Raw genomic sequence first — 26,444 nt, forward strand, 5'->3', positions numbered from 1 at the left:
TTCACTTACTGAAATGTTACAGAAAATTAGGCAGCAGGAGAGTCTGGTAGAAATTTCAGGACTATGTTAAAAATATAAACTATAGAAGGGCTATACTATATTGCAAATTATTTCATAGACATCTCACAAAGAGAACAACTGAAATTAGTTGCTGCAACATTTGATGTGTTCAGATAAAGAAATAAAGAAACCTGAAGTAGGTCTTTTGTATAAATAGGTCCATTTAGTAAATGTGAATAAAGAGGGAAATGAGACAATATAGTAGCTTTCCCCTCAGAGGTGTAGATAATGAGGAGATGGGAATTCACTTTGGATCTACCTGAGGGATGTACAGTCCCCAGAGTAAAGCAAAAATGAGTGGAAGAGTGAGCCCCTAAGGAACTAAAGACAGATCATGAACCAGGATCCATAATTTCCTTATTCCATATTGTACATATAATCTACACCCTGGGGAGGAGACCATGCAAGCTTCTAACCTGCTTTTCACCAAGTGCATTACATCACTGCACTCACATTAAATCTGTGTCTGATCAAGTGGCAAGTATGATAATAAAAGGATTATTTTTCTTCTGTTGCTTGAAAACACTGAAGATATCAGAAATTATAGAAGCTTAGAAAGATTTCCAGGGCATAGATGAATTAATGTCTAGCTCCTCTCCCCTGAAATCAATGGGATCAAGTCTGGAGAGTGTGAAATGACATTTCCAGAACCAACAGGGTAAAGACATAGGGTAAGGGAGACAGTCCTGCAGTTTTAAGATGAAAGTTGGGTGAGTTTCTGAATTTAATTTATAATATTTATTCGTTGTTTGGTGTTCAAAGTTCAGGGACCTATTATATGTCCATTCTTTCTTGTCTTGTGTAGCTGAGATGCAAGTAAACTTCTAGAAATATCTGTTGGAGAGGAATCAGAGAATATTAGAGGGGCTCAAAGGACATATCAGTCAGGAAATTTCCTCTAAGTAGGTAGATCTCTCACTCTTCTTCCTTTATGATTTTTACTCTGTGACAAGGTTGGTAACAATTCTCCTAGACTCGGGTCCCCTCATCTTGGTTTAGAAACAGTGTTCTTGGTTCCTGCCACATAAGGTGTATCTCCATGATAAGCCAGCGCCAGGTTGCTAGGGTCACTGCCTCCAATTGTACTGGTGAGGGAAGAGTTCAGGGGAATGAGAGAATGCTGAGAAGAGAGTAGAAGAGTTGCATCCTTGTCCATCCTTCTTTTCCCTGGGTTTTTCCAGAGGGTATATTTGCATATGGCATCTCTTGTCTTCCCTCTCTAGTATGATTGTGATCTACTTTGCTATATTTGGCTTATAGAAACTCTATATAGGTGAGTCCACATCACTCTGTATCCTGATAATGGAAAAGGCAGACTGTATGGGACTGAGTCAGGATAGTGTCAGGCGTTCGCAGTGTGTATTCTGTTTTGGAGAATGGGGCACTGGATGAGGTGAGTTGCTCTCTAATGGGACTCTTTTTCCTATATCCACAGATTCCTTTAGAGAAGAATGGCTCCTGGAAATGGGTCTTTCGTGACTCAGTTCATTTTGATGGGTTTAACAAACCAACCAGATCTACAACTCCCCTTGTTCTTCCTGTTCCTAGGAATGTACATAGTCACTGTGATTGGGAACCTGGGCTTGATTATCTTAATTTTGCTAAATTCACATCTACACACCCCCATGTACTTTTTCCTTTTAAACTTGTCCTTCATAGATCTCTGTTACTCTTCTGTGTTTACACCCAAAATGCTGATTAACTTCATATCAAAGAAGAATATTATTTCTTACATGGGGTGCATGACTCAGCTGTACTTTTTCTGTTTTTTTTGTTATTTCTGAAATCTATGTGCTGACATCAATGGCCTATGACCACTATGTAGCCATCTGTAACCCACTTTTGTATAATGTTGTTATGTCCCCTAAAGTGTGTTCCACCCTTATGCTTGGTTCCTACTTAATGGCATTTTCTGGTGCCATGGCTCATACTGGATGCATGCTGAGACTGACCTTCTGTGATGTAAACACCATCAACCATTATTTCTGTGATATTCATCCTCTGCTTCAGCTCTCCTGTACAAGTACCTATGTCAATGAGTTGGTTGTTTTCACTGTGGTGGGCATCAACATCACTGTGCCCAGTCTCACCATCTTTATCTCTTATGGCCTCATTTTCTCCAGCATCTTCCACATCAGCTCCACAGAGGGCAGGTCCAAAGCCATCAGCACCTGTAGTTCCCACATCATTGCTGTTTCTCTCTTCTTTGGATCATGTGCATTTATGTATCTTAAACCATCGTCTGCTGGGTCTCTGGATGAGCAAAAAGTCTCTTCTCTCTTTTATACCAATGTGGTTGCTATGATGAACCCCTTAATCTACAGTTTGAGAAACAAAGATGTGAAAACTGCTCTGAGAAAAACTGTAAGTGGAATACAGTTTTGATTAGAGACAACACCTTTTTGTGCAGAAAATCACAGGATAGGGATATTCTCTTTGTAATTTTAATGATCTTATTAGCACTCTTATTATTCTATTTTGTATCATATGAAAGACTTTTTTGACATTTCAATTTATTTAAACTTATCACAGAGTAGACTTCTCTCCTTATTTACCATTTGCATAATTTCCTTTCCTCACATGTTCCCATTTATTAATACTACTAAGAAGAACATTTATCATTTTATCATTCATTATAATCATTTTGTTTATTTATCAAATTATTTATTATAATATATTTTCTGCATTAGTCTGAACTTACCTTTACCTGTGGAAATTGAAGACTGGTCAACAAATCATCAAATTAAGGAACACTAGGGTGACATAACTGATGCTTTTGAACTGTGGTGTTGGAGAAGACTCTTGAGAGTCCCTTGGACTGCAAAGAGATTCAACCAGTCCATCGTAAAGGAAATCAGTCCTGAATATTCATTGGAAGGACTGATGCTGAAGCTGAAACTCCAATACTTTGGCCACCTGATTCAAAGAACTGACTCATTGGAAAAGACTCTGATGCTGGAAAAGATTGAAGGCAGGAAGAGAAAGGGACGACAGAGGATGAGATGGTTGGATGGCATCACCGACTCAATGGACATGAATTTGAGTAAACTCCAGGAGTTCACGTTGGACAGGGATGCCTGGTGTCCTGCAGTCCATGGGGTCACAAAGAGTCGGACATGACTGAGTGACTGAAACTGAGGGTGACATAATGTCACGGGGGATGTCTTATCTGCCAATTGCCATTAGAAGTATGAATCTGAGAATGTTTCCTCTTTCCATCTCTCCAGGCTTCATTGAGCAAGATTATATCACTTTTAATTTCTGAAGTGGAAGACTTTATAGTGACTGTTAAGTATAACCCACTTTGTATCTGTAAGCACTGTGAATGCCTCCTTTGACAAAGGATTTTGTTATCTGCATGTAATGGATTGTCAAAATGTATTCATTATATGGTCATTACATAGAGTGGTTAATGACTTTTTTACAATCATATGTGTTTTTAATGAAATAGTCTAGAATAAGTTTAGGTTTCTGATTTCAAGACTACTTTTCTCAATATACTTGGCTTCTATTGTATCTCTTTAATTTTGTTTATGTAAACGAGGCACAGGAAAAACTATCCTAGTTTTTAATCTGAGTATGCTTTGTTTCAGGTTGTTACATGAATTTTTCTCAGAGTGCATATTGCTCTTTTTTAATTTTATTTAAATTTTTGAGGAAAACAGTTCATCAGGGGTTTTGTTATAGTTGTTTATGGGAAAGATAATGCCTTTTGGGCTAGTATACTGGGGAGAAGATTGGTGACTAAGAATGTTTCTTCATTCACAAAATTTAAAAATTAGTTTTTGGAATGCTTGCAATGTTTGTAATTCAGAGAACGGGACATGGGAGAGAAAGGAGCCCAGAAATCTCTCATGAGGCTGCACCTCAACAGATCCATGGCCAATACATAAGAAGACCCTGTGGAGAGTAGTCGTGAGGCTTAGGATCTGCATTTTAATCTGGATGTTTATTCTGTTCCATCTGGTGAAGTGAATATATCCAGTCCATAAAGTTTTTCTGAACTTATAATGCATAGTGACCATACAGCAGTAGTATTTGCAGGAATAAAGGTGAACAAGCTGTGCCATAATTGTGGAAAACCAGAAAGACATAGGATACGTTTTCATAAGATTAGATGGTGAGTAGTAATTAAAGCTCAAATTAGAAGGATGGAATCTAGAAAAATATGATAGAAAACAGAAACCTCTATTTATAAGTCTCCTGTTTCTAGACAGCCACAGAAATATTATAAAGATCATGGGATTTGTCTGGATAGGATAAAAGCTTAAAATGTTTGATATTTAAAGAAAAAGTTAAACCCATGAACCTGCATCCATTTGGTGTAACCTGGGCACAGCTAAATCACTCCTGCTTCTGTTGGCTTCCATATGGTACTTTCTTATGGATTTCAAGGCATGAAATTGTAAATAAGTCTGCAGTTAGGATGATGAGAACTATGATAATTTGCAAGAAACATTTGGTGGATGAATCAAATGTTGTGACGCTGTGTTTTCTGGAATAGAATGTTGGATTATTTTTCTTTTGAGAAAATAGGGGGAAATGGTTATGAAAATGCTTGTCTTACTTGTGGCAATTTCAGCATTTTAAAAGATAACTTTAATAATATTTTTAAATTTTTCTTGCTTTCTAACCTCTTCTGAAGAGTTAGATATTATGAATTTAGCAACACTGATATGCTTGCTTTTGTTGTAAGTTTAGATGTTCAGCATTGACTTACATTTTTTAACTCCTTGCTATATCTTTGATTTATTGTTTTCAGTGTTACTCATACCACATCCCTTGATCTCAATATCAACATATATTATTTTCACATACCAAGGCTTATATTTATAAAATAGTTGACCTAGCTGGCAATTTTTTTCATTTATATTTTACCCCTTTTTTATAAACTTGTCTTCCTTATTGAAAAAGAAGTGTATCTAAAGAATTAAATAATAATTACACTATTTGGGAACCCTTGTAGGCATACAGAGGTACAGCCACTCTTTTGTATTTTAGCATTAATTGATGTGCTAAAATATGTTAAAGTTGGTCACAAGATTTCCATTTTAGAAGCCTCAAAATAGAATTTGTTTCATTTTTTTAAAAAATAAACTTTCTGTCAAATTAGATTTCATTCTATCAGAATATTGTGTATAAAATAATATAGAAGTTTAAATAATACTTCTAAACTTTACATTTGGCAATGGTTTAAGGAATCAAGTTAATTATTATATCTTGTTAGCAACTGAAGCTCTGTGTATCTGTTTCAGATCAGATCAGTCGCTCAGTTGTGTCCAACTCTTTGAGACCCCATGAATCGCAGCACACCAGGCCTCCCTGTCCATCACCAACTCCCGGAGTTCACTCAGACTCACGTCCATTGAGTCAGTGATGCCATCCAGCCATCTCATCCTCTGTCGTCCCCTTCTCCTCCTGCCCCCAATCCCTCCCAGCATCAGAGTCTTTTCCAATGAGTCAACTCTTTGCATGAGGTGGCCAAAGTACTGGAGTTTCAGCTTTAGCATCATTCCTTGGACCTTGATAAAAGGAGGGGAATCAAGTTAGGATGCTTATGTGTATAATATGGAGCATATTGTTGCAAAACTTGAACACTGCAACATTTGAAAAATTTCAGATAAAGAAATAAAGAGACCTGGATTAGGACTCTTATGGAAATATGTCCACTTAGGAAATGGGCATAGAGAGGGACTGAAGCAGTGTCCTAGCTTTCCCTTCAGAGGTGAAGATAATGAAGAGATGGGAATTCACTTTGGATCTACCTGAGGGATGTACAGTTCCCAGAGTAAAGCAAAAATGAGTAGAAGAGTAGGTCTATAAGAACTAAAGACAGATCACACACTGGAATCTATAATTTCCTTATTCCATTTATATAAATATTCTTTACTCCAGGAAGAGACTTAGAAAGCTTCTACCAAGTTTTTAACCAACAGCTTTACATCATTATACTCACATTAAATCTTCTGTTGTCTATTACTAACAAGTGTGTAATTAAAGGCTTTGTTTTTTCTACTGCTTGAAAGGACTTAATAAAATCAGAAATGACACTAGATCATAAACATTTCCTAGGCATATGTCTAGGTTGTCTCCTCTTAGAATCAAAGAAATCAAGCCCCAAGAACCTGAAGTTACGTTTTCAATACCAACAGAGTGACAATCAATGCTAAGGGAACCAGCTCTGTGGTTTTCTGAACTACGAAGAGTGTTTCTGAATTCAACTTACAGACCTAACTCAATTTACAATACTTATTCCTTGTTTTGAGATGAAGGTTGGGGAGCCTAATATATGCATAGTCTTTCTCATTTTGTGTGGTTCTGAGACTCAAGTGAACTGAGAGAATCTGTTGGAAAGAGATCAGAGAATGTTCCAAGACATGAGTGGGCTCAAAACATGTCAGGAAGTTTCCTGTAAGAGGATAAAGCTCTCACTCTTTTACATTTATGACAAGGGAAGCTACTTAATTCTCATAGACTATCTTCTTGGATTAGAAACAGAATTCTTGGTTCTGACCACATGAAGTCTAATGTGCATTAGAAGCCAGCACCAGGTTGCTAGGGTCACTGCTTGTGGTTCTACTGGTGAAGGAAGAGCTCAAATGAATGAGGAAATGTTGAGATGAGAGTAGAATGATAGTGCACTAATCCACCCCTCCTCTACCTTGGCTTTCCCAGCAGGTATGGTTGTGTATGGTATCACTGGTCTTCCCTCTGTAGGCTGTTTGTGATATCCTTTGCTATATTTAGATTATAAAAGCTCTAATTAAGGGCAAGTCCACATCACTCCATATTGTGACAAAGGTGAAGGCAGACTCTATGGGACTAGGTTGGGATAGTGTCAGGCATCCGCAGTGTGTGCACTCTTTAGCGCTGAACTTTCCTGGTGGCTCAGTGTTAAGAATCCGTCTGTTAAGGCAGGAGATGCAGGTTCAATCCCTGGGTTGGGAAGATCCCCTGGAAAAGGAAATGGCAACCCACTCTAGTATTCTTGACTGGGAAATCCTGCGGACAGAGGAGCCTTGTGGGCTACAGTTCATGGAGTCACAAAAGAGTTGGACATGACTTAGCAACTCAACAACAAAAAAATATACTTTTGTAGGATGAGATCTTTTGTGGGAAGAGCTGAGTTGTTCTCTAATGGAACACTTTCCTCCTGTATCCACAGATTCCCTTTGAGAAGAATGGCTACTGGAAGTGTCTCTTTTGTGACCAAATTCATTCTATTGTGATTAGCAGACTGACCTGATCTCCAACTCCCTCTGTTCTTTCTGTTTCTAGGAATGTGTATGGTCACTGTGCTGGGAAATTTGGGATTGATAATCCTAATTGCACTGAATTTACATCTGTATACCCCTATGTACTTTTTCTTCAACTTATCCTTCAAGGACCTCTGTTATTCTTCTGTGTTTATACCCAAAATTCTGATTTATTTCTCATTGAAGAAGAATATTATTTCTCACATGAGGTTCATGTTTCAGCTGCATTTTTACTTTTTCTGTATTTTTTTTGTCATTTCTGAATTCTGTGTGCTGACATCAATGGCCTATGATCGCTATGTGGCCATCTTTGTATAATGTTGTCATGTCCCCTAAAGTGTGTTCCAGCCTTATGCTTGGTTCCTACTTGATGACATTATCTGGTGTCATGGCTCACACTGGATGCATGCTGAGACTGACCTTCTGTGATGCAAACACCATCAACCATTATTTCTGTGATGTCCACCCTTTGCTCCAGCTCTCTTGCACAAGTACCTACATCAATGAGCTGGTACTTTTCATTGTGGTGACATCAATAACATTGTGCCCAGTCTCACCATCTTTGTCTCTTATGGTCTCCTTTTCTCCAGCATCTTCTACATTAGCTCCACGGAGGGCAGGTCCAAATCCTTCAGTACCTGCTGTTCCTTCATCATTGCTGTTTCTCTGTCCTTTGGATCATGTGCATTTTTGTATCTCAGGCCATCTTCTGCTGGATCTCTGGATGAGCAAAAAGTCTCTTCTCTCTTTTATACCAATGTGGTTGCCTTGATGAACCCCTTAATCTATAGCTTGAGAAATAAAAATGTGAAAGCTGCTCTGAGGAAAAACTCTGAGTAGGAGAGAATTTTGAATATACTAGGGTATCTGTCTGTGCAGTTGGTCACAGGAGAAAGGTTCTGTGTTTAATCATAATAATTTTGTTGACAATTTTTTTTGTTTCTTTTTAACCAGGTAGAAGGAAATCTGAGTCATCTCTCAATTTATTTCCACTCTGTGTAGAGCCAGACTTCTCTCTTACCTAACCAGTTGCAGACTTTATCTATCAGATCTAGTCCTTTAAATCTATTTCTCACTTCCACTGTATAATCATAAGGGATTTGATTTAGGTCATACCTGAATGGTCTAGTGGTTTTCTCCACTTTCTTCAATTTAAGTCTGAATTTGGCTAAGGACTTCATGACCTGAGCCACAGTCAGCTCCCAGTCTTGTTTTTGCTGACTGTATAGAGCTTCTCCATCTTTGGCTGCAAAGAATATAAAAATTTGAACACAGTTTCAAATTTGTTCACAGAAACAAAAGCAGTGAACAAGAGCTTTTGTAATTTACTGCTTTCATTCTTTCCTGGTTTTATTAACGTTTGCAAAACTTTTACCAACTTCTGTTAGTCTGTATAAATTATTAGATGAAAAAATATAAAATGGCTGTTAGTGTAGATGTGTGTTGAAAATAAGTACTATGGTGAATGCTGCCTTTCACAGTCTTCTTTCTATCAACTTCTCTAGCATCAGTCTGTTTTTCATCATTTTAAGTAGTCTTTGTTAACCCTATTATACTACCTGACACAGTTAATCTTGAAAAATAATTATTTCTCTGCTACCCCTAATAGATTATGAAATCCTATAAAACTCAGACTGTTTTTTTTTTTTTTATCTTTGTATTCCTGGTGTTGATGCAGTTTTTGTTTGGAAATCATTCAGTGTTTTATACTCTTAATATTGTAATATAAAATACATTATGATATTTTTTGCTTCTAAAACATAAAACTTTGTGTTTCAACCATTCAGTATGAAGAATATATTGCTTAATATAAAGTTTTAAGAGATAATTAAGATGCTTAACAATTCTGCACTATCTTTGCATCTAAACTTAGTGATATTTTTATTTAAAACTTTCAGAAAGTCAATATAAATGATACATGTATATTTTATTTTTGTAGTTTTAGAGCATGAATTTATTAAAAATCATTATAAAAGTGGTTGCACCAGCCCCAAGCATCCTGTATCCAGCATCGAACCTGGCCTGGTGATTCGTTTCACATGTGATATTATATATGTTTCAATGCCATGCTCCCAAATCATCCCACCCTCTCCCTCTCCCACAGAGTCCAAAAGACTGTTCTATACATCTGTGTCTCTTTTGCTGTCTTGCATACAGGATGACCCAGAGGGATGTTACGGGGAGGGAGGCGGGAGGGGGGTTCAGGATGGGGAACACGTGTACACCCGTGGCGGATTCATGTTGATGTATGGCAAAACCAATACAATATTGTAAAGTAATTAGCCCCCAATTAAAATAAATAAATTTAAATTTTAAAAAAGTGGTTGCAGTTTCATATCTTAAGGCATAAATAAGATATATGAAAGTATTTGTTAACTTCTGACAAGAAACAATTCCACTTTGGTTTGACAATGAATTAGATGAATATTTGTCTTAGAGGTTGTTTGAAATAAGAGGACGATTTTCAAATATTAACACATGGCAAGCATATTGCTTTTCTCATTCCCAAGAGAAATTGTTCAGGGAAATAGAAATCAAGGAATTTTATTGAGGGTAAATGAAAAGCAGAAAGAAATTAAAAGAGTTTTAGAACAGTTAGAGACGTTTTGTTAACACTGGTAGCAATTTCTAAGAATATATCTCAAGGGCAAATATAGCTGGTTGCTTTAGAAATATGCTACTGATGTATTTCAAAAAAGATGATTTTGAAACCTATCTCAGAAATCCCAATGCTTCTAAATTTATCATCCAGGATATTTACATTTTATTTATTTTTACCAAATCTGTCTTATATCTGTTCAAAAGTGATCAACTAATATACCATGTACAGATTTGTAGGTTACATTAAATTATCAGAATAAGATAATATGGAAAAATTAAAAATAGCCACTGTGTATGTCTATTTCCGGAGAAGGCAATGACACACCACTCCAATACTCTTGCCTGGAAAATCCCATGGATGGAGGAGCCTGGTGGGCTACAGTCCATGGGATTGCTAAGAGTCAGACACGACTGAGTGACTTCACTTTCACTTTTCACTTTCATGCATTGGAGAAGGAAATGGCAACCCACTCCAGTGTTCTTGCCTGGAGAATCCCAGGGACGGGGGAGCCTGGTGGGCTGCCATCTATGTGGTCTCACAGAGTCAGACACAACTGAAGCGACTTAGCATAGCATAGCATATATCTATTTCAAAATAAATACCATAACAACACTGCCTTTCATAATTTGGCCTCTATCAAAGCTATAGCATTTTCTCGTGGTATATTGCCTCCTTCTAGTCCCTCTCCCCCAAAACCCACTTTTCCCTGTAATATTCCAAATATCTAACTGTGTATATTTGCTTAATGTCTTTCTCTTCTTTGAATTCAATTGCTCCTTCATCTTAGATAATAATACTGGGGTGCCTGAAAAATGTGCAAAACTTCTCTGGGTGGAAATTTCTCATTTGTCAGTCTGCAGGGGATTTTCTCAGGGGAAATTAAATACTTAAACAGAAAAAGGAATGATTCAGTGTGAGTGGGAAGTAGCACAAACAACAAACAGATATATTAGAACTTCAACAATTTTTACTGGTAGAATATTAATCTATAAAATATATTGTGGGACTACTTGGACTCCAAGAAAAGAGAATAAGGGGATACTTAGTCTCTGCTTTCAGAGTTTCCTTCCATACGGAGTAGGAACATTAGTGAAATCACCTCGCCCTTTGCTAGCCATTACCTGATTGGGAAGAACATTTACCTTCTCCTTTTTCCTTCCCTCAGTCATACCCAACTCTTTGCAACCCCATGGATTGCGGCATGCCAGGCTTCCCTGTCCTTCACCATATCCTGGAACTTGCTTCACTTCATGTCCATTGAGTCAGTGATACTACCCAACCATCCTGTCTTCTGTCATCCTCTCTTCCTCCTGCCTTTGATTTTTCAGCATCAGGGTCTTTTCTAATGAGTTGGCTCTTTGCAACAGGTGGCCTAAGTATTGGAGTTTCAGCTTCAACATCAGTCCTTCTAATGAATATTCAGAATTGATTTCCTTTAGGACTGACTGGCTTGATCTTGCAGTCCAAGGGACTCTCAAGAGTCTTATCCAGCACCATAGTTCAAAAGCATCAATTCTTTGGCATTCATGTGCTCTGTTGTGATCCTTGATCCCAAAGATCAGGCCCTCCTACTGCAGGGAGAAGCATGGTGACCAGAATAACAACTATATAATCATGTATTAGGAAGTGTTACAAACTTAAAATGTCAGATATTAAAAAAAATACTGAGAATATGAATAATTTTACATAAATTTGAAAGCTCAGATACAACCAGTAACTTTGTGTAAAAAGACATCTTATCACAACCTCATTTCAAAAAATAGTCTGTGCATATGTCCCCTCTTATGGTTAGTTCATGTTAATGAATGGCAGAAATGAAACAATATTGTAAAGTAATAATCTTTCAATTAAAAATAGCTTAAAATAGTCTGAATAAACCTTTAAACAATAAAAAAAATCAAATCAGTTTTTTAAAAATCTTAAAAATTTTGTCCTCACAAAAATTCTGTGGTGATTTTACATATAAATTATAACATAACTTCAAACATAGATATCTCTAATTTATGTGAACATTTTTGAGGAGAAGAACTAGAGGGATAGCTCCCTCAAATTGTTAACAATAACACTAAGAGCTCTCCAAAAGATGATGGTATAAGAAAGAACTATTAATAAGGCAACCTAATCTGTATGGATGGAGAAGGCAATGGCACCCCATTCCAGTACTCTTGCCTGAAAAAATCCCATGGACGGAGAAGCCTGGAAGGATGCAGTCCATAGGGTCGCTGAGGGTTGGACACGACTGAGCGACTTCACTTTCACTTTTCACTTTCATGCATTGGAGAAGGAAATGGCATCCCACTCCAGTGTTCTTGCCTGGAGAATCCCAGGGATGGGGGAGCCTTGTGGGCTGCTGTCTATGGGGTCGCACAGAGTCGGACACGACTGATGCGACTTAGCAGTAGCAGCAGCAACCTATATGGAGGGCTTCACTGGTGGCTCAGCTGGTAAAGAATCCACCTGCAGTGTGGGAGACCTGGGTTCGATCCCTGGGTTGGGAAGATGCCCTGGAGAAGAGAATGGTTACCTACTCCAGTATTCCAGCCTGAAGAATTCCATGGACTGTATAGAGTCCATGTGTCACAAGAGTGGAACATGACTGAATGACTTTCACCCTGTTTGGAAGCATCAGAAATTTACTTTTGCTGTTATGCTACGGAAATACTTAAGTTATCTAGCATTATTTCACATCTTAGAAAGCTGAGATTTGACCTGGTGACCCAAAGTAATTAAAATATTGAAATCATACGCTACACAAAAGAATTAAATTTATTCCAGAAACAACTATACTTGACACTCTATGTTCCCTTGTTAATTTTATGACAGAAAACAGATGGACTATTAAGTAGAAAAAATTCAAAAGCTTTCCTAGATAGCACATCTCTTTGGGGCTGTCTGAGAACTAGAGTGGATTCAGACAAAAAATTTTTGCTAAGAGCAATGTTTGGTGTAACAGTTTGTAAATTCTATTACAGAAGACAATGTATGTATTATTATTGTGTGTTTTTTTTTTAAAGCTCCCAGGTAACTTTATTTTCTCTAAATAAAAATTTATTTATTTTAATTGGAGGTTAATTACTTTACAATATTGTATTGGTTTTGCCATACATCAACATGAATTATTATTATTATTATTTACTTTACAATATTGTATTGGTTTTTATTGTGTTTTACTAACAGAGACCAGTCCCTTGGGTGATGAAATCTTTTTGAGATGTAATTTCTTTTTTTTTTTTGATTTTTGTTTTTTTTTCATTGATTGCCTAATGCACATAGGGCCAAACCTTGAGAGATTTGTAGACCTTTGGGAATTAGTTGTTGTGTATTTCTAAGCCCCATCTCAATATTTGCAAACAATATCAAGATGCAGTCTTTGAAGATTAATAAATAAATATCTTTTTAAAAAATTTATTTTAAGTAGAGGCTAATTACTTTACAATATTGTAAGGTAAATAAATAAATATCTTAAGGTGAGTGTATATCAACTTCTCAGCAGAGAAAAAGTTTAAAGTGTTGTCTGGATTGGTTCTATTTAAACAGCCTAATTAATCATTTTTTGTTCATGATATTAGGTTAATAGTATGAAATTGTTATTCAGTACTTAATATGTACCACTTTTTTGTTTTTTACTAACCTCTATTAACTACAAAAATCTTAGGAGACAGATTTTACAGATGAAAACATTGAGTAACAAGTGATATAATTGTCCCAAATCACACAAATCTTAAGTAGTAAAACCAACACATGGTTCTAGGAAGACTGAGGCTAGAGTGTCATTAAAGCTCTAATCAATATGTTACTCTATTCTTTATTTTTTGATATTATACTCATTTAATTTTTCAATGACTGAAGAAAAAGACATACATTTCAAGACAAGCCAATTATTCTGAAAACTTTGCCTGGAGAAAGGTAATCCTGAACTTTAAATGTACTTACTTGCTTTTAGTCAGTCTGTAAACTGGATGACAATTTTCTTGATTTAATTACCCAATATCTGCAATTCAGTTTCAATATTTCCTATCAGATGCTCCAGTGAACTAAACAATTTTCACAGAGCCCAATGTTTTAAATTCCTCTTGTCCTGAAATCTGTTACATTGGCTCAACTGAACACCAGATGATCCTTCTTATGTAGATGGAAATTGCTAGCAAAATGGTCCCCTATCCAAGGCAGAACTGGCAAATGAAGCTCTAAATTATCAGACTTAGGTTACTGGGCTGTTAACCGTCATTGTTAAAGTTTAAGAAATTGGTGAGAATATTTAGATATGAAAAGGTCAGAATGCTCAGCTGTATTGTTATTGCTGTTGTTCAGTCACCAAGTTGTATCGGACTCTTTGTGACCCCATGGATTACAGCACATCTGGGATTGGCAGCATTTAATGATCTCATCTTTCTGTTGCTCCCAGTGCTTTTCTGAGCAGTTTACTGCAATCTGTTCCTATGACAGCAGGAACAGAGTTGATATAGTGGCTAACAGCTCCTTCTTAAATCTGAATACAGACTTTACGTTATTCATAGCCTCAAATGTGCACCAAACTCTTGAGAGTTCTCCCAAAGCCACTGTAGAAACACCTGGAATCTCCTGACTGCTTTGCTTTTTAAATTATAATTTGAAAAACTTTTTGCTTTTCATTGTTAAAGAGAGTGCCCTTCTTTTTTTTTTTTAATTTTATTTTATTTTTAAACTTTACATAATTGTATTAGTTTTGCCAAATATCAAAATGAATCTGCCACAGGTATACATGTGTTCCCCATCCTGAACCCTCCTCCCTCCTCCCTCCCCATACCATCCCTCTGGGTCGTCCCAGTGCACTAGCCCCAAGCATCCAGTATCGTGTATTGAACCTGGACTGGCAACTCGTTTCTTACATGATATTTTACATGTTTCAATGTCATTCTCCCAAATCTTCCCACCCTCTCCCTCTCCCACAGAGTCCATAAGACTGTTCTATACATCAGTGTCTCTTTTGCTGTCTCGTACACGGGGTTATTGTTACCATCTTTCTAAATTCCATATATATGTGTTAGTATACTGTATTTATGTTTTTCCTTCTGGCTTACTTCAGAGAGTGCCCTTCTTGATGAGATCCTGGAACAAACAATGCTTTTCTTGGTGAATACACTCCTATACTTTCATTACATGGGTAAGGGTGCCTGTTACTTTGGGGAACATTGGCATATACAGGTAAAGTATACTCAGAATATGTTTTGTAAGTGTAAGAAATCACAAATGGTAACCCGGTGCTATAAAGTTTTCAAATCTCTGTACAAGTCTTTATCCTCATAGTTACTCTTCCTAGTTGAGGAAACAAAGATTCAGAGAGGGTAAGTGACTTGCTTTAGTCACACAGACTCTATACAAAGTGCTCTTAGCCCCCTCTTCAGACTCTGTGTGTCATTATACAATCATAGCATTTAAGATTTGAAATTAATAAAGATTTTGTTCTAAATCATACAGATATTTTATAACATTTGCTTTGGATAAAGAAACAAAGAGGAATATCTCCTTTCCACAATATTTGACTTCTATAAAGAATTAAGCTTCATTCTCTACCCAAAAGATTAAACTTTATGAATTCCACTTTCTTGACAAAAATACCCACTGAATCAGATCCTAAAGGGACAGGCATCTACTTTCCCAGTAGTATTTGAGATTCGGGTATTAAGACAATTTTATTCTTCTCTCTCAAATAAAGTTACATTGTAGAAAGAATAAGAACAGGATTTCTCCCATAACTATAACTCTGTATTCCAGATCCTGCAACAAATTAGTTTAGAAAAATGTTATTAGTGTTATGTTATTTTTCAGTGAGAGAAAATAGCAAATCAATATCTGCCCTAAATAATTCTGCGTTAAAAAAGTAGGCCTTTGCAAGAAGAGTTTTCTTAGATTTGTGTATCTCCGTTAAAGAACACAAAACTTTAGAGTTAAAAAAAATTAATTAGGCATACAGACACATACACACAGACATACACATATGCAAATGCTACAGTCCATGGGATTCTCCAGGCCAGAATACAGGAGTGGGTAGCCTTTCCCTTCTCCAGGGGATCTTCTCAACCCAGGGATGGAACCCACATCTCCTGCATTACAGGTGGATAATTTACCAGCTGAGCCACAAGGGAAGCACACTTATACTGTATAGATATTTAAATTTTAATTTTGAATCTTTTATGGGTAACTTGATGAAGGATATAAGGAGCAGTATTCTTACATCCTTGAGTAGTTAATGATCCTACTTCCATTTATGGTCTCCAAGGATAGGAGCTGGCACATTTCTGCCTGCACTATTGGTTGTATTATAAAAGTTTAAAAATAGTAGCATCCTAGACCACTAGCTATGGGGGAGAGAAATTCAAAGGGAAACAAAGTACTGTCTTTTTTTCTCTCCCCACAGAGAAGCCTATTACCTACATATATAGTAGCTATTCACTTTCATTTCATTTGGCATAATAACATTTCACTTCCAGTAAAAATCTCACATATGTAAATATATCATTATTCTTGTTTCATTTACTGAATTACTTTGATAGGAAATTTAAATATTGCATTTCATGCTCCCCTGGCATTTTGAGTTAAATATATTAAAAATTAACTTTCTTTTGGTGATTCAGGGCAATTATTTTTATGCACATGAGGTATTTTGTGCATGTATCTGCATTTTGATATATTCAAATTTTCTCGAGTCCTATATATCTATGCAGTTTGAGGATTTTTTCCTTTTGTTTTTTTAAGCACTCTTCTGGAGGCCTCCTTTTTTGCTATTAAGCTGCTCTTCTTGCTATCCTGAGGCTTCTTTCTCATGTCTCCCCTCCCCTTTTAAAATTCTGACTTCATTCTGATCTCCTCCACGTTTGTTAGAAGTATTTCTTAAGGAAAAGAATAACAGGGCACTAAGAGAAACCTAAGTGGATTGACAAATGGAAAAATTTTATTAAATGATAGTGTGACATTTATATTGGTGTCTTCAAGGTATTTGGGGCTTCCCTGATTGCTCAGTTGTTAAAGAATCTGCCTGCAATGCAGAAGACCCTGTTTGATCCCTGGGTTGGGAAGATCCACTGGAGAAGGGAAAGGCTACCCACTCCAGTATTCTGGCCTGGAGAATTCCATGGACAATAGAGTCCATGGGGTCACAAAGAGTTGGACTTGACTGAAAGACTTTCACTTTTCAAGGTATTTTTACTTACCTTCAGTTTCATGGTAAATTGTAAGTTACTAGATAAATATCTCTAAACAAGTGAAGAGTTAATGCATATAATATTGCTTTTCTTATTCTACTGGATTCCATCAAAGCATAATATAATAATGGGCTTTGTTTACTTGACAGATCAGCAACTTGAGTCTCAACATCAGCAGGAATATCTGGACAAGGAAAACAATCTTTTTTTGGTTCTGACTTCTGGACAACCCTTCTTACTGGTAATGATTTTATTATTATTTGGGATTAAAAAAAGAATTTTAGTCAGTTTATGTGTGAGCCTATTAAAAACTGTAGTACTCAACCCAAAGTGAATCTCAACCCAAAATGTCCCACCTCTCCCTTTCATGGAGTGTTGATTTGGTTTGAATAACAAAAACCACCGCCTTCAGTCTTAATTCTATTTGGACAAATTCAGAGCATCTACCTGGAGATGTTTGAATTTCATGGTTTTTGCTAATCTGGTTACTTTGAGTTTTATCCTGGCAACTCTGATTCTCTTAAGTTTTATCTAATTTTCTCAATTCAGAACCATGTTTTTTTTCTCATCTATTCTTTATTTTTCTTTTCCATTGCTGTTTATTACAGGATATTAAATATAATTCCCTGTGCTATACAGTATGGCCTTGTTGTTTATCTATTTTATATTCAATAGTGCATGTCTGCTAATGCTAATTTATCCCTGCCCTACCTCCTTCCCCTTTGGAACCACAAGCTTGTTTTCTGTCTGGAGTGTGTTTATGTCTCACAAATAAGTTCATTTGTGTCATAGTTTAGGTTCCACATCTAAGCAATTTCAAAACATATTTATTCTCATGTGCTCTCAAAGATAATGACCCTGTGTAATTAAGCCTTTTAATCAACACATGTATTGAGCACCCTCAGCATGTTGTGGAAGGTAGAGAGAGAAAATAAATTAAAGCAAAGTTTTATAAATTTTTGCTTGTGATGAAACCAAATTTGTTTTTATTTTTCATGCAAAACAAAATCAAATTCTGTATCACTCTATGTACAGAAATTTTTCTCCATTGATTTTTTTTTCACTCAATGGAAAGTTATTAAGCTTGATTCCTTTAGGTAATAAAGAGTGCATGCACTGAAAGCAGGAATCTCTTTCCTCTGATTCCTCTTTAGGGGAAACTAAGTCAGTGGAGGAGAAATCTCCAGTTTCTGATATAACAGCTTTGAGAGAGAAAGTTCAGTGCAAGTTTGGCCTCTGATTACCGACAGTAGGGAAGAGCCAGGGATAAAACACTGATTTGTTGATGGTTCAGGAAGTATACCTGAAAGCTAATCTTCCTTCTTTGCTGTTCCTTGAACAAGAAAGTTTTAAAATACAGCCTAAGAACAGCCTTTGGCACCTTATTTCTGTTAACCACATCTGCTGACAGAGGATGAAAAGAGTTTCCTGGCTTAACTAAAGTCTTCCATCCAGAGAACAATAGAGAGATAAGTGGGAATCTGAATTGATTAAAGGCACTGATTGAATTTCTTTTTGTATAAACAATCTCTTTAATAAGTCTATTATGTTTCTAGATTCCCAGTTTCAGAGAATATTATGATGATTCATATAGATGGGTTGAGATATTGAAAAGGATGACTTTCATTTCATTAGAGCTAGATTAGAAGCCATGTTTCAACCAAATTTGAAGGTTCTTATTCATATATGTCAGAGAAAGGGATGGGCAACATTCCTTTAAGTATATTAAAGAAAGACTAATTAGATATTAAAAGTTTGTGCTTTTTTTTTCAAAGTGAGGTAGTTGTTGGCTTAAGCCTGGAGTAAAATGAAAAGGCTATGACTTACAGGGCAGGTATTTGCGTGTTAGCACCGAGGCTCTGGGCTATACTTCTAGTCTTTGTCTTTGAGTGCTTGTTTGTTTTTGTTTTTTGGTAGATTCTTATTATTTTTAAATTATTATTTATTTTTAATTGGAGGATAACTGCTTTACAATGTTGTGCTGGCTTCTGCCATACAAGAAATTGAATCAGTGATAGTTATATGTATATCCCATCCCTCTAGAGACTCCCTCCCACCCCAACCACTTTAGGTCATCACAGAGTGCCAGGATGGGCTCTACAATGCTGGCTATACTAACTGAGAAAGTAGCATCGATGTCTATACAGTACCACATGTAAAATGGATAGCTTCCCACTAGCTATCCATTTTACACATGAAAGTGAAAGTTGTTCAGTTGTGTCTGGCTCTTTGCAACCCCATAAACTATACAGCCCATGGAATTCTCCAGGCCAGAATACTGGAGTGGGTAGCTGTTCCTGTCTCCAGGAGACCTTCCCAATCCAGGGATGGAACCCAGGTCTCCCACATTGCAGGCAGATTTTTCACCAGATAAGCTGCCAGAGGAGCCCATTTTATACATGGTAGTGTATATATGTCAATGCTACTTTCTCAATTCGTCCCACTCTCTCCTGCCCCAGCTATGTCCACAAGTCCATTTTTTATATCTGCATCTCTACTCCTGCCCTGCAAGTAGGTTGATCAGTACCATGTCCTTAAGCTTTTAAGAGATCATTGGAAAGGACAAAGACATGGGACAGATGAAAGATGGACCCAATCAAGACAGGACCTTTCATGATGCTTTGGGAATCAGAAAATAACTCGAATGCACCTATTTTGTCTCACTTCTTTCTGCAGATAATATCTTGTAAGGAATGACTACTTTGAATCATTCTTCAGTGAGTGAATTTATCCTTGAAGGGTTAACGAAATGCCCAGAGCTTCAGTTGCCACTCTTCCTCCTGTTCCTTGGAATATATGTGGTCACCGTGGTGGGGAACCTGGGCATGATCTTCTTAATCGCTATCAGTTCTCAACTTCACTCTCCAATGTATTATTTTCTCAGCCATTTGTCATTCATTGATCTCTGCTACTCCTCTGTCATTACTCCAAAGATGCTGGTGAACTTTGTGTTAGAAAAGAATGTTATTTCCTTCCTGGAATGCATGGCTCAGCTTTACTTCTTCCTTATTTTTGTAATAGCAGAAGGTTATCTTCTCACTGCTATGGCATATGATCGTTATGTTGCAATCTGCAGCCCACTGCATTACAATATTATCATGTCCCATAGGGTCTGTTCCATAATGATGGGTATAGTATATTCACTGGGCTTATTTGGGGCCACAGTTCATACTATCTGCATGTCAATGTTGTCCTTCTGTGGGTCTCATGTTATCAGTCATTATTTTTGTGATATTCTTCCCTTGTTGAGTCTCTCTTGCTCCAGCACCCATGTTAATGAGATACTGTTGTTTATTATTGGAGGAGTTAATACCTTGGCACCGACACTGGCTGTACTCATCTCTTATGCTTTCATCCTCTCTAGCATCCTCTGTATTCACTCCATCAAGGGACGGTCCAAAGCCTTTGGCACTTGCAGCTCCCATCTCATGGCTGTGGTTATCTTTTTCGGGTCTATAACATTCATGTATTTCAAGCCCCCTTCGAGCAATACTATGGAACAGGAGAAAGTATCCTCCGTGTTCTACACCACCGTGATCCCCATGCTGAACCCCTTGATCTACAGTTTAAGGAACAAGGATGTGAAGAATGCACTGAGGAAGGTGCTTAGGGGAAAGTAGTCACCCCAACAAAGGAGATTTCCACAGAGAGGAAGAAGTGAACCAGAGGAAAAGTTGTCATGAGCTCTGTGTTCTTTTTCTCCTCTAGAGACAAAATGCACTGTTACTTATAAAATATATATTTGTACTTGAGAATGTTTGGGGCATTTTGGTCGTTTTTATCAAACAATAAGATTTTCTCATAGTCAATATAATATTTGGAAATTTTACTTGTATTCAAGGAACAGGATTTGGCAGAAGAGGGAGGGCTAGTGAACAACAACAAAAAAGAATATGTTGAAGATATCAATTTTGAAAGTGCTTGATAAATAAGTGGATTCAGGGTTGTGTTTGAAAACAGATGATGTTAACTGATTCATCATCTTGAAAGGCAGAAAGAGAGGTATTTTTAAACTTCCAAGGGAAGCTTTTTTTTTTTCCTATCCCCAAGCCATTATAGTGAAATAGTGAAATATTGAGAATATTGATATCATGACCGAGCTGTGAGGATACAGTACTTATAGCAAAGAACCACATATTGGTGGATTGCGATGGGTGGGTTGGGGGGGAGAAGAGAGTCAGACATGACTGAGCACATTGTATATTACATTCATGCTTTTGTACCAACAGAAGAGAGCATGGATGAACTAAGATTACTGGTAATTACCTCAGAGAGAAAAACTTGTCCCTTAAATTCATATGAAGATCAACCACAGACAAAACTCATCTATGGTTAAAAATTAATAAACAGTAGTGATTTGGAGGTGGGGGTGAGCAATGGGCAAGAAGGAACATTCTCAGTTATGGAAATATTTTACATCTTTTTTTGAGTATAGGCTACACAGGGTGTTCATTTTTCAAACTGATCCAACTGCATACTTGCTATCTGTTCATTTCACTGCATGTAAATAATATCTCAAAAATAAACATGAATATAAATTAAATTCTTAATTCCAAAAATGAGAAAGAAATTAATAAAGCAGAAAATGCACCAGAGAAAATATATAAAGAAAAAAATCATAGAGTAGAAAAACAGACATAATTAAAAATCAAAATTCTAATTTTTTTGAAAAAATGTACAAATATGGCTATATTCATAAAGATAACAGAGAATATATAAATTTGCAAAGTATTCTTCTTTTGCCATTTACCAGCTGAGATCTTTATTTTAGACTCAGCAGTGCTGAGTCTAAAATTTCCCATTTATTTACCCTAAAAAATTGACATCCTTGATCATGGGACTTTTGTCCAAATGACATGAGGTAATGTCTATAAAGTGGTGTTTAATAAGTTAGCTTTTAATATTTTTGAAACTCAGTTGTTGGATATCAATTTGTCCTTCACTTCCAGCCTAGTCCTTGTATTGTGACCTGGGAATAAGAACAAGAACAATTTGTTCAGGCAGAAAAGAGAAAACTGAGGAAGAGGTGTAAGAAATATATTGAACTAGAGATCAAGACCAGACAGGGATATTCCCAGAAGAGAGAAATATATGCATCTAGGAGTTTGACTGCATACATTACCTCTACTTATTTTTCATTTATTTAATTCTTGCTTGTCACTTTTATTCTCAGATTCGTTGAGTCATTCAATGCATATTGTTTGAACAGCTGTGTGTCATTTGTTACCCTAGATATTAGAGATAGAAAGGCGTACAAGAAAAACATGGCCATTGTCACCATTAAACTGAATTGTGTTTAATTTGGGAAACCCCCACCGCCCACACACACACACACGTACACAATGCCATCTCATTGGAGAAATGACTCCTCACAATCCATCATGACACTTTAAACAGCCTGGCTTAAGTCCCCTAAGAAAGGAGATGTTTTTTCTGTACAACCACAATGCAACTATTCACTCCGTAAACTCAGCATTGACTCAGTTTTAGTGATGAACACATAACCCTCATTTAAATATCCTCAATTGTCCCCAGTAATGTGTGTTATAGGTTATTTTTGCTTTGTTTTTTTTTTAATTAATTTTATTTTATTTTTAAACTTTACATAATTGTATTAGTTTTGCCAAATATCAAAATGAATCCACCACAGGTATACCTGTGTTCCCCATCCTGAGCCCTCCTCCCTCCTCCCTCCCCATACCATCCCTGTGGGTTGTCTTATCTAAGAGCTAACTAAGCATGATATTTAATTGACATTTCCCTTTAGTATACATAATTTAATATCTTTTTCCCAGCCTTTTTCAGTCTTTGATGACATTGGCATTTAAAAAGAACATGGTTCATTATGTTACAGATGATCTTTCAGTTTCCATTTGTCTAACTCCTTGTGATTAAATTCAGGTTAAACATCTTTGGCTCAGATGGCTACTTTAGGTGACATTGTGTTATTTCTTTCAAAAAATCACAGCAGAAGGCATGATACATCAATTTGTTCCATTATTGCTAATGTTAAATTTAATCATTTGGTTTAAAAAGGTTTCCATTAAAATTTACTATTGTAGAGGTACTCCTTTCCCCTTTGTTATGAATGAGTAATCTGCAACATGATACCTTAAGATTGTAGGTCTCTCTTGTTCTTATTCCCTTAAGAGGAAGTTTCTTTTAACTCATTGATTTTAGTTTCCATTGATGATTCTTACCTAATTCAATTAGTATGGTCATTGCAACTTGATAAGTTTCTATTGTATCATTCAGATATAGATTTAAATCTGAATTTATATTTATATGTATAAATATATATGTAAATGTTTTATATACAATAAGTATAATATAATTATAATAAGTATATAAATTAATATATAATATATGATCAATATATATTTATATATACTTTATATATATAAATTTATATCAGATATAGATTTATATAGATATAGAATGATATCATTCTAATTATATCATTAATTGATGTCATCCTGTAAAGAAATGCTTTCCCTTTTCTGTTATTTTTAATTTTATTATTGTCATTGTTGTTATTTTTGTATCAGGAGGGACTCCTAGAATCTCATAAGCCATCCATTCTGCTATTTAAATTGTCCTAAATTTGTCCAATAGGGGCTCTTTCCTTTTGATACATCTCCATAACTATTGGGCACTTTCTTCCTCTAGGAAATACTGAGATTCTCTAGACTCATCTTGAATTTTAGATATCCCACCTTGGAATCTGCCATTTCTCCATCAAGCCTTGGTTTATTTTAGTGGAATGTGATGGTTAGAAGCCAAATATCATTAGATGATAGTAAGATATTTGTTACTTGGATTTCATTGCTTTTAGGCCCATTCAGCAGAAAGAGCAAGAGTCATGCATTAATCAGGTCTTTTTATGTTCACACTCTCAGTGGTTTTCCATTTCATTTAGAAGGACAGTCAAAACTTTCAAACTTTCCCATAAAGCCCTACAGATATTTGCCCTCTTCCCCCACCATCCCTTTGTCACCTTCTGTACTCTGACACTTGTTTTTCCTGTTTAAAGCACACTTTTAAAATTTCTGCTCCTTATATGCAGAGTCCATGTTTTCTTTTTCATTATTTGTTCCCTACAAGGGTAGGGATTTTGTCTGTCTAGCACATAGTTGTCCATCAATAATTGATTGATTGATTTACTGGAAGAGTGAACTATAATGGTATAGTGAGGCACAGAAATTATTATGAATAGTGAGAAAATAAGTAGGGGATGACTAAGGAAGTCATCCAGAAGAAAGTCATATTAAGATCCAACTTAAAGTATACAGTAAGTTGGAAAGAAAATATGTGAGTTAAAATTTCAGTGAAAATTTAAAATTATAAACAATTTTGTTTTTTTGGGCCATGCCCATCCCAACCTCCATCCTACTTGAGACCACCCCAAGACGGATCTTATTTTTGATGGTTATAACAATGGCTAGAAATCTTAGGAAAATACTGTTTCTTCTTATCTACTAGAAACTAGGTAGGGTTGCAAAGAGTCAGATATGACTGCAGCACTCACAGGTTTCCTTAAAAATTTTTACAAAGAAGTGTATATTGCTTCTAAAACTCTGTTGTGTATTAAAATACAAATAGCTAAGGGGATTTACATATTTACTTATCATTAGATATTACAACTTTAGAAAGTTTGGTCAGGAGTTTCCAGTTTAGCAAGAAAAATTACAAAAAGAAAGAGTTCTGAGATACCTATAAGCTTACACCAAAGGGTGAAAATGTAGGTAAGAAGTTTGTTTCTTGAGTAGCTAGGAGACTAAAAAGACACTTGGTATTGGGAATAGTAATTGAACAGTAATTGAAAATAAGTTATTCAGATCTTTTAGCTTAAAATGGCTCTTGGTTTGAAAATAATTACTGTTAAAAACAAGCTAAAAGAAAACACAAGATCTATTTGTGCTATTTCTTTTCAAAAGTACTGTTTTCTACACAGACCTGGGGAGTATCCCACCATGCAGAACTTTTTAAATGGATTTGTTGACATCCTTGTTCCTAAGGCTGTAGATAAGGGGGTTAAGCATAGGAATCACTGTGGTATAAAACACAGAGGCCACCTTCTCCTGCACTGGGCCACTGGTAGATGGTTTGAAATACATGAAGATGATGGAGCCATAGAAAACCCCAACAGCTGCAAGGTGGGAGCTGCAGGTACTGAAAGCCTTAGATATGCCTTCAGCTGAGTGGATGCACAAGACTCTGGGAAGGATGACAACAAGAGATGAAGATGGCTACAGCACATACAAAGACATTGAATCCAGCCAAAATCATCACAGAAAGTTCCTTGGTGTAGTCTCTTGAACAAGATATATTCAGAAGAGGAAGGATGTCACAGAAGTAATGGTGGATGACATTACTGCCACAGAAAGAGTGACTAGATATGAAGCTGGTGTGAATTGAGGCTCCAACAGCCCCCACTATATACACACCAGTGACCAGTAGGAAACAGACTCTGTGGGACATGGTAACAGTGTAGAGCAAGGGGTTACAGATGGCAACATAACGATCATATGCCACGGCTGTCAGCATGTAGGAGTCATTAATACCAAAGAAGCAGAAGAAAAAGAGCTGGACCATGCACTCAGGGAAAGAAGTGAAGTTCTTCTCTGACATGAAGTTCACCAGCATCTTTGGAATTATGACTGAGGAGTAGCAGAGATCTATGAAGGACAAATTACTGAGAAAATAATACATGGGCATGTGAAGCTGAGAACTGATCCTGATTAAAATGACCAAGCCCAAGTTGCTCACCATGGAGACCATGTAGATCAATAGAAACAGGAAGAAGAGAGGGACCTGGAGTCCTGGCTGATCTGTTAACCCCTCAAGGATGAATTCAGTTACTGAAGAATGATTTCCTGTATCCATTCTTGTCCCAGTGTGGTTTGGGGAAGAGAGTCTCATTGGCCAAATATTGTCATCTGACAGGATTTAACAATCCAAGATCTGATGAATGATATAGTTTCTAATGGACTCAGAATTTCAGGAAACAAGACACTAAAATCTACTCTTGATCAAAGACTTTCTCAAGATGTTGATATTTCATTTGGCTTCAGTCTTTACTATTCCCAAGTGACATTTAGGAGTGAAAATCACTTTGTCTTTACAAACTGAATTTTAGATTCCCCTATTAATGGATGGATGAATGGCATAGCATCCAGACAGATAGCTGGATGGTATGGCCGATGCAATGGAAATGAGCTTGGGAAACCTTTGGGAGATGGTGAGGGACAGGAAGGCCTAGCATGCTGCAGTCCATGGGGTCACAAAGAGATGGTCATGACTGGGTGACTGAACAACAACAATTAATGGAAAACCACCTTTCTG

At 36.5% G+C, this 26,444-nt stretch overlaps 1 protein-coding gene and 2 pseudogenes across 1 annotated transcript; 2 read left to right on the forward strand and 1 right to left on the reverse strand.

The window, feature by feature from the left end:
• Positions 1-1,511: 1,511 nt before the first annotated feature.
• Positions 1,512-2,445, forward strand: LOC113886255 (annotated as a pseudogene).
• A 17,341-nt stretch (positions 2,446-19,786) lies between these two features.
• Positions 19,787-20,719, forward strand: LOC113886506 (olfactory receptor 8D2-like). The gene has a single exon (XM_027532757.1). It carries the CDS (start codon positions 19,793-19,795, stop codon positions 20,717-20,719), a length of 927 nt encoding a protein of 308 aa, XP_027388558.1. The 5' UTR covers positions 19,787-19,792.
• A 4,326-nt stretch (positions 20,720-25,045) lies between these two features.
• LOC113886020 lies at positions 25,046-25,985 on the reverse strand (annotated as a pseudogene).
• Between the last annotated feature and the right edge of the window lie 459 nt (positions 25,986-26,444).

Source organism: Bos indicus x Bos taurus, chromosome 29 (assembly GCF_003369695.1).
Source record: "Bos indicus x Bos taurus breed Angus x Brahman F1 hybrid chromosome 29, Bos_hybrid_MaternalHap_v2.0, whole genome shotgun sequence".
NCBI classification, from domain to species: Eukaryota; Metazoa; Chordata; class Mammalia; order Artiodactyla; family Bovidae; genus Bos; species Bos indicus x Bos taurus.

Coding starts and splice junctions, on each gene's coding strand:
- LOC113886506 (XM_027532757.1), top strand. CDS start 19,793: ATGACTACTTTGAATCATTCTTCAGTGAGTGAATTTATCCTTGAAGGG.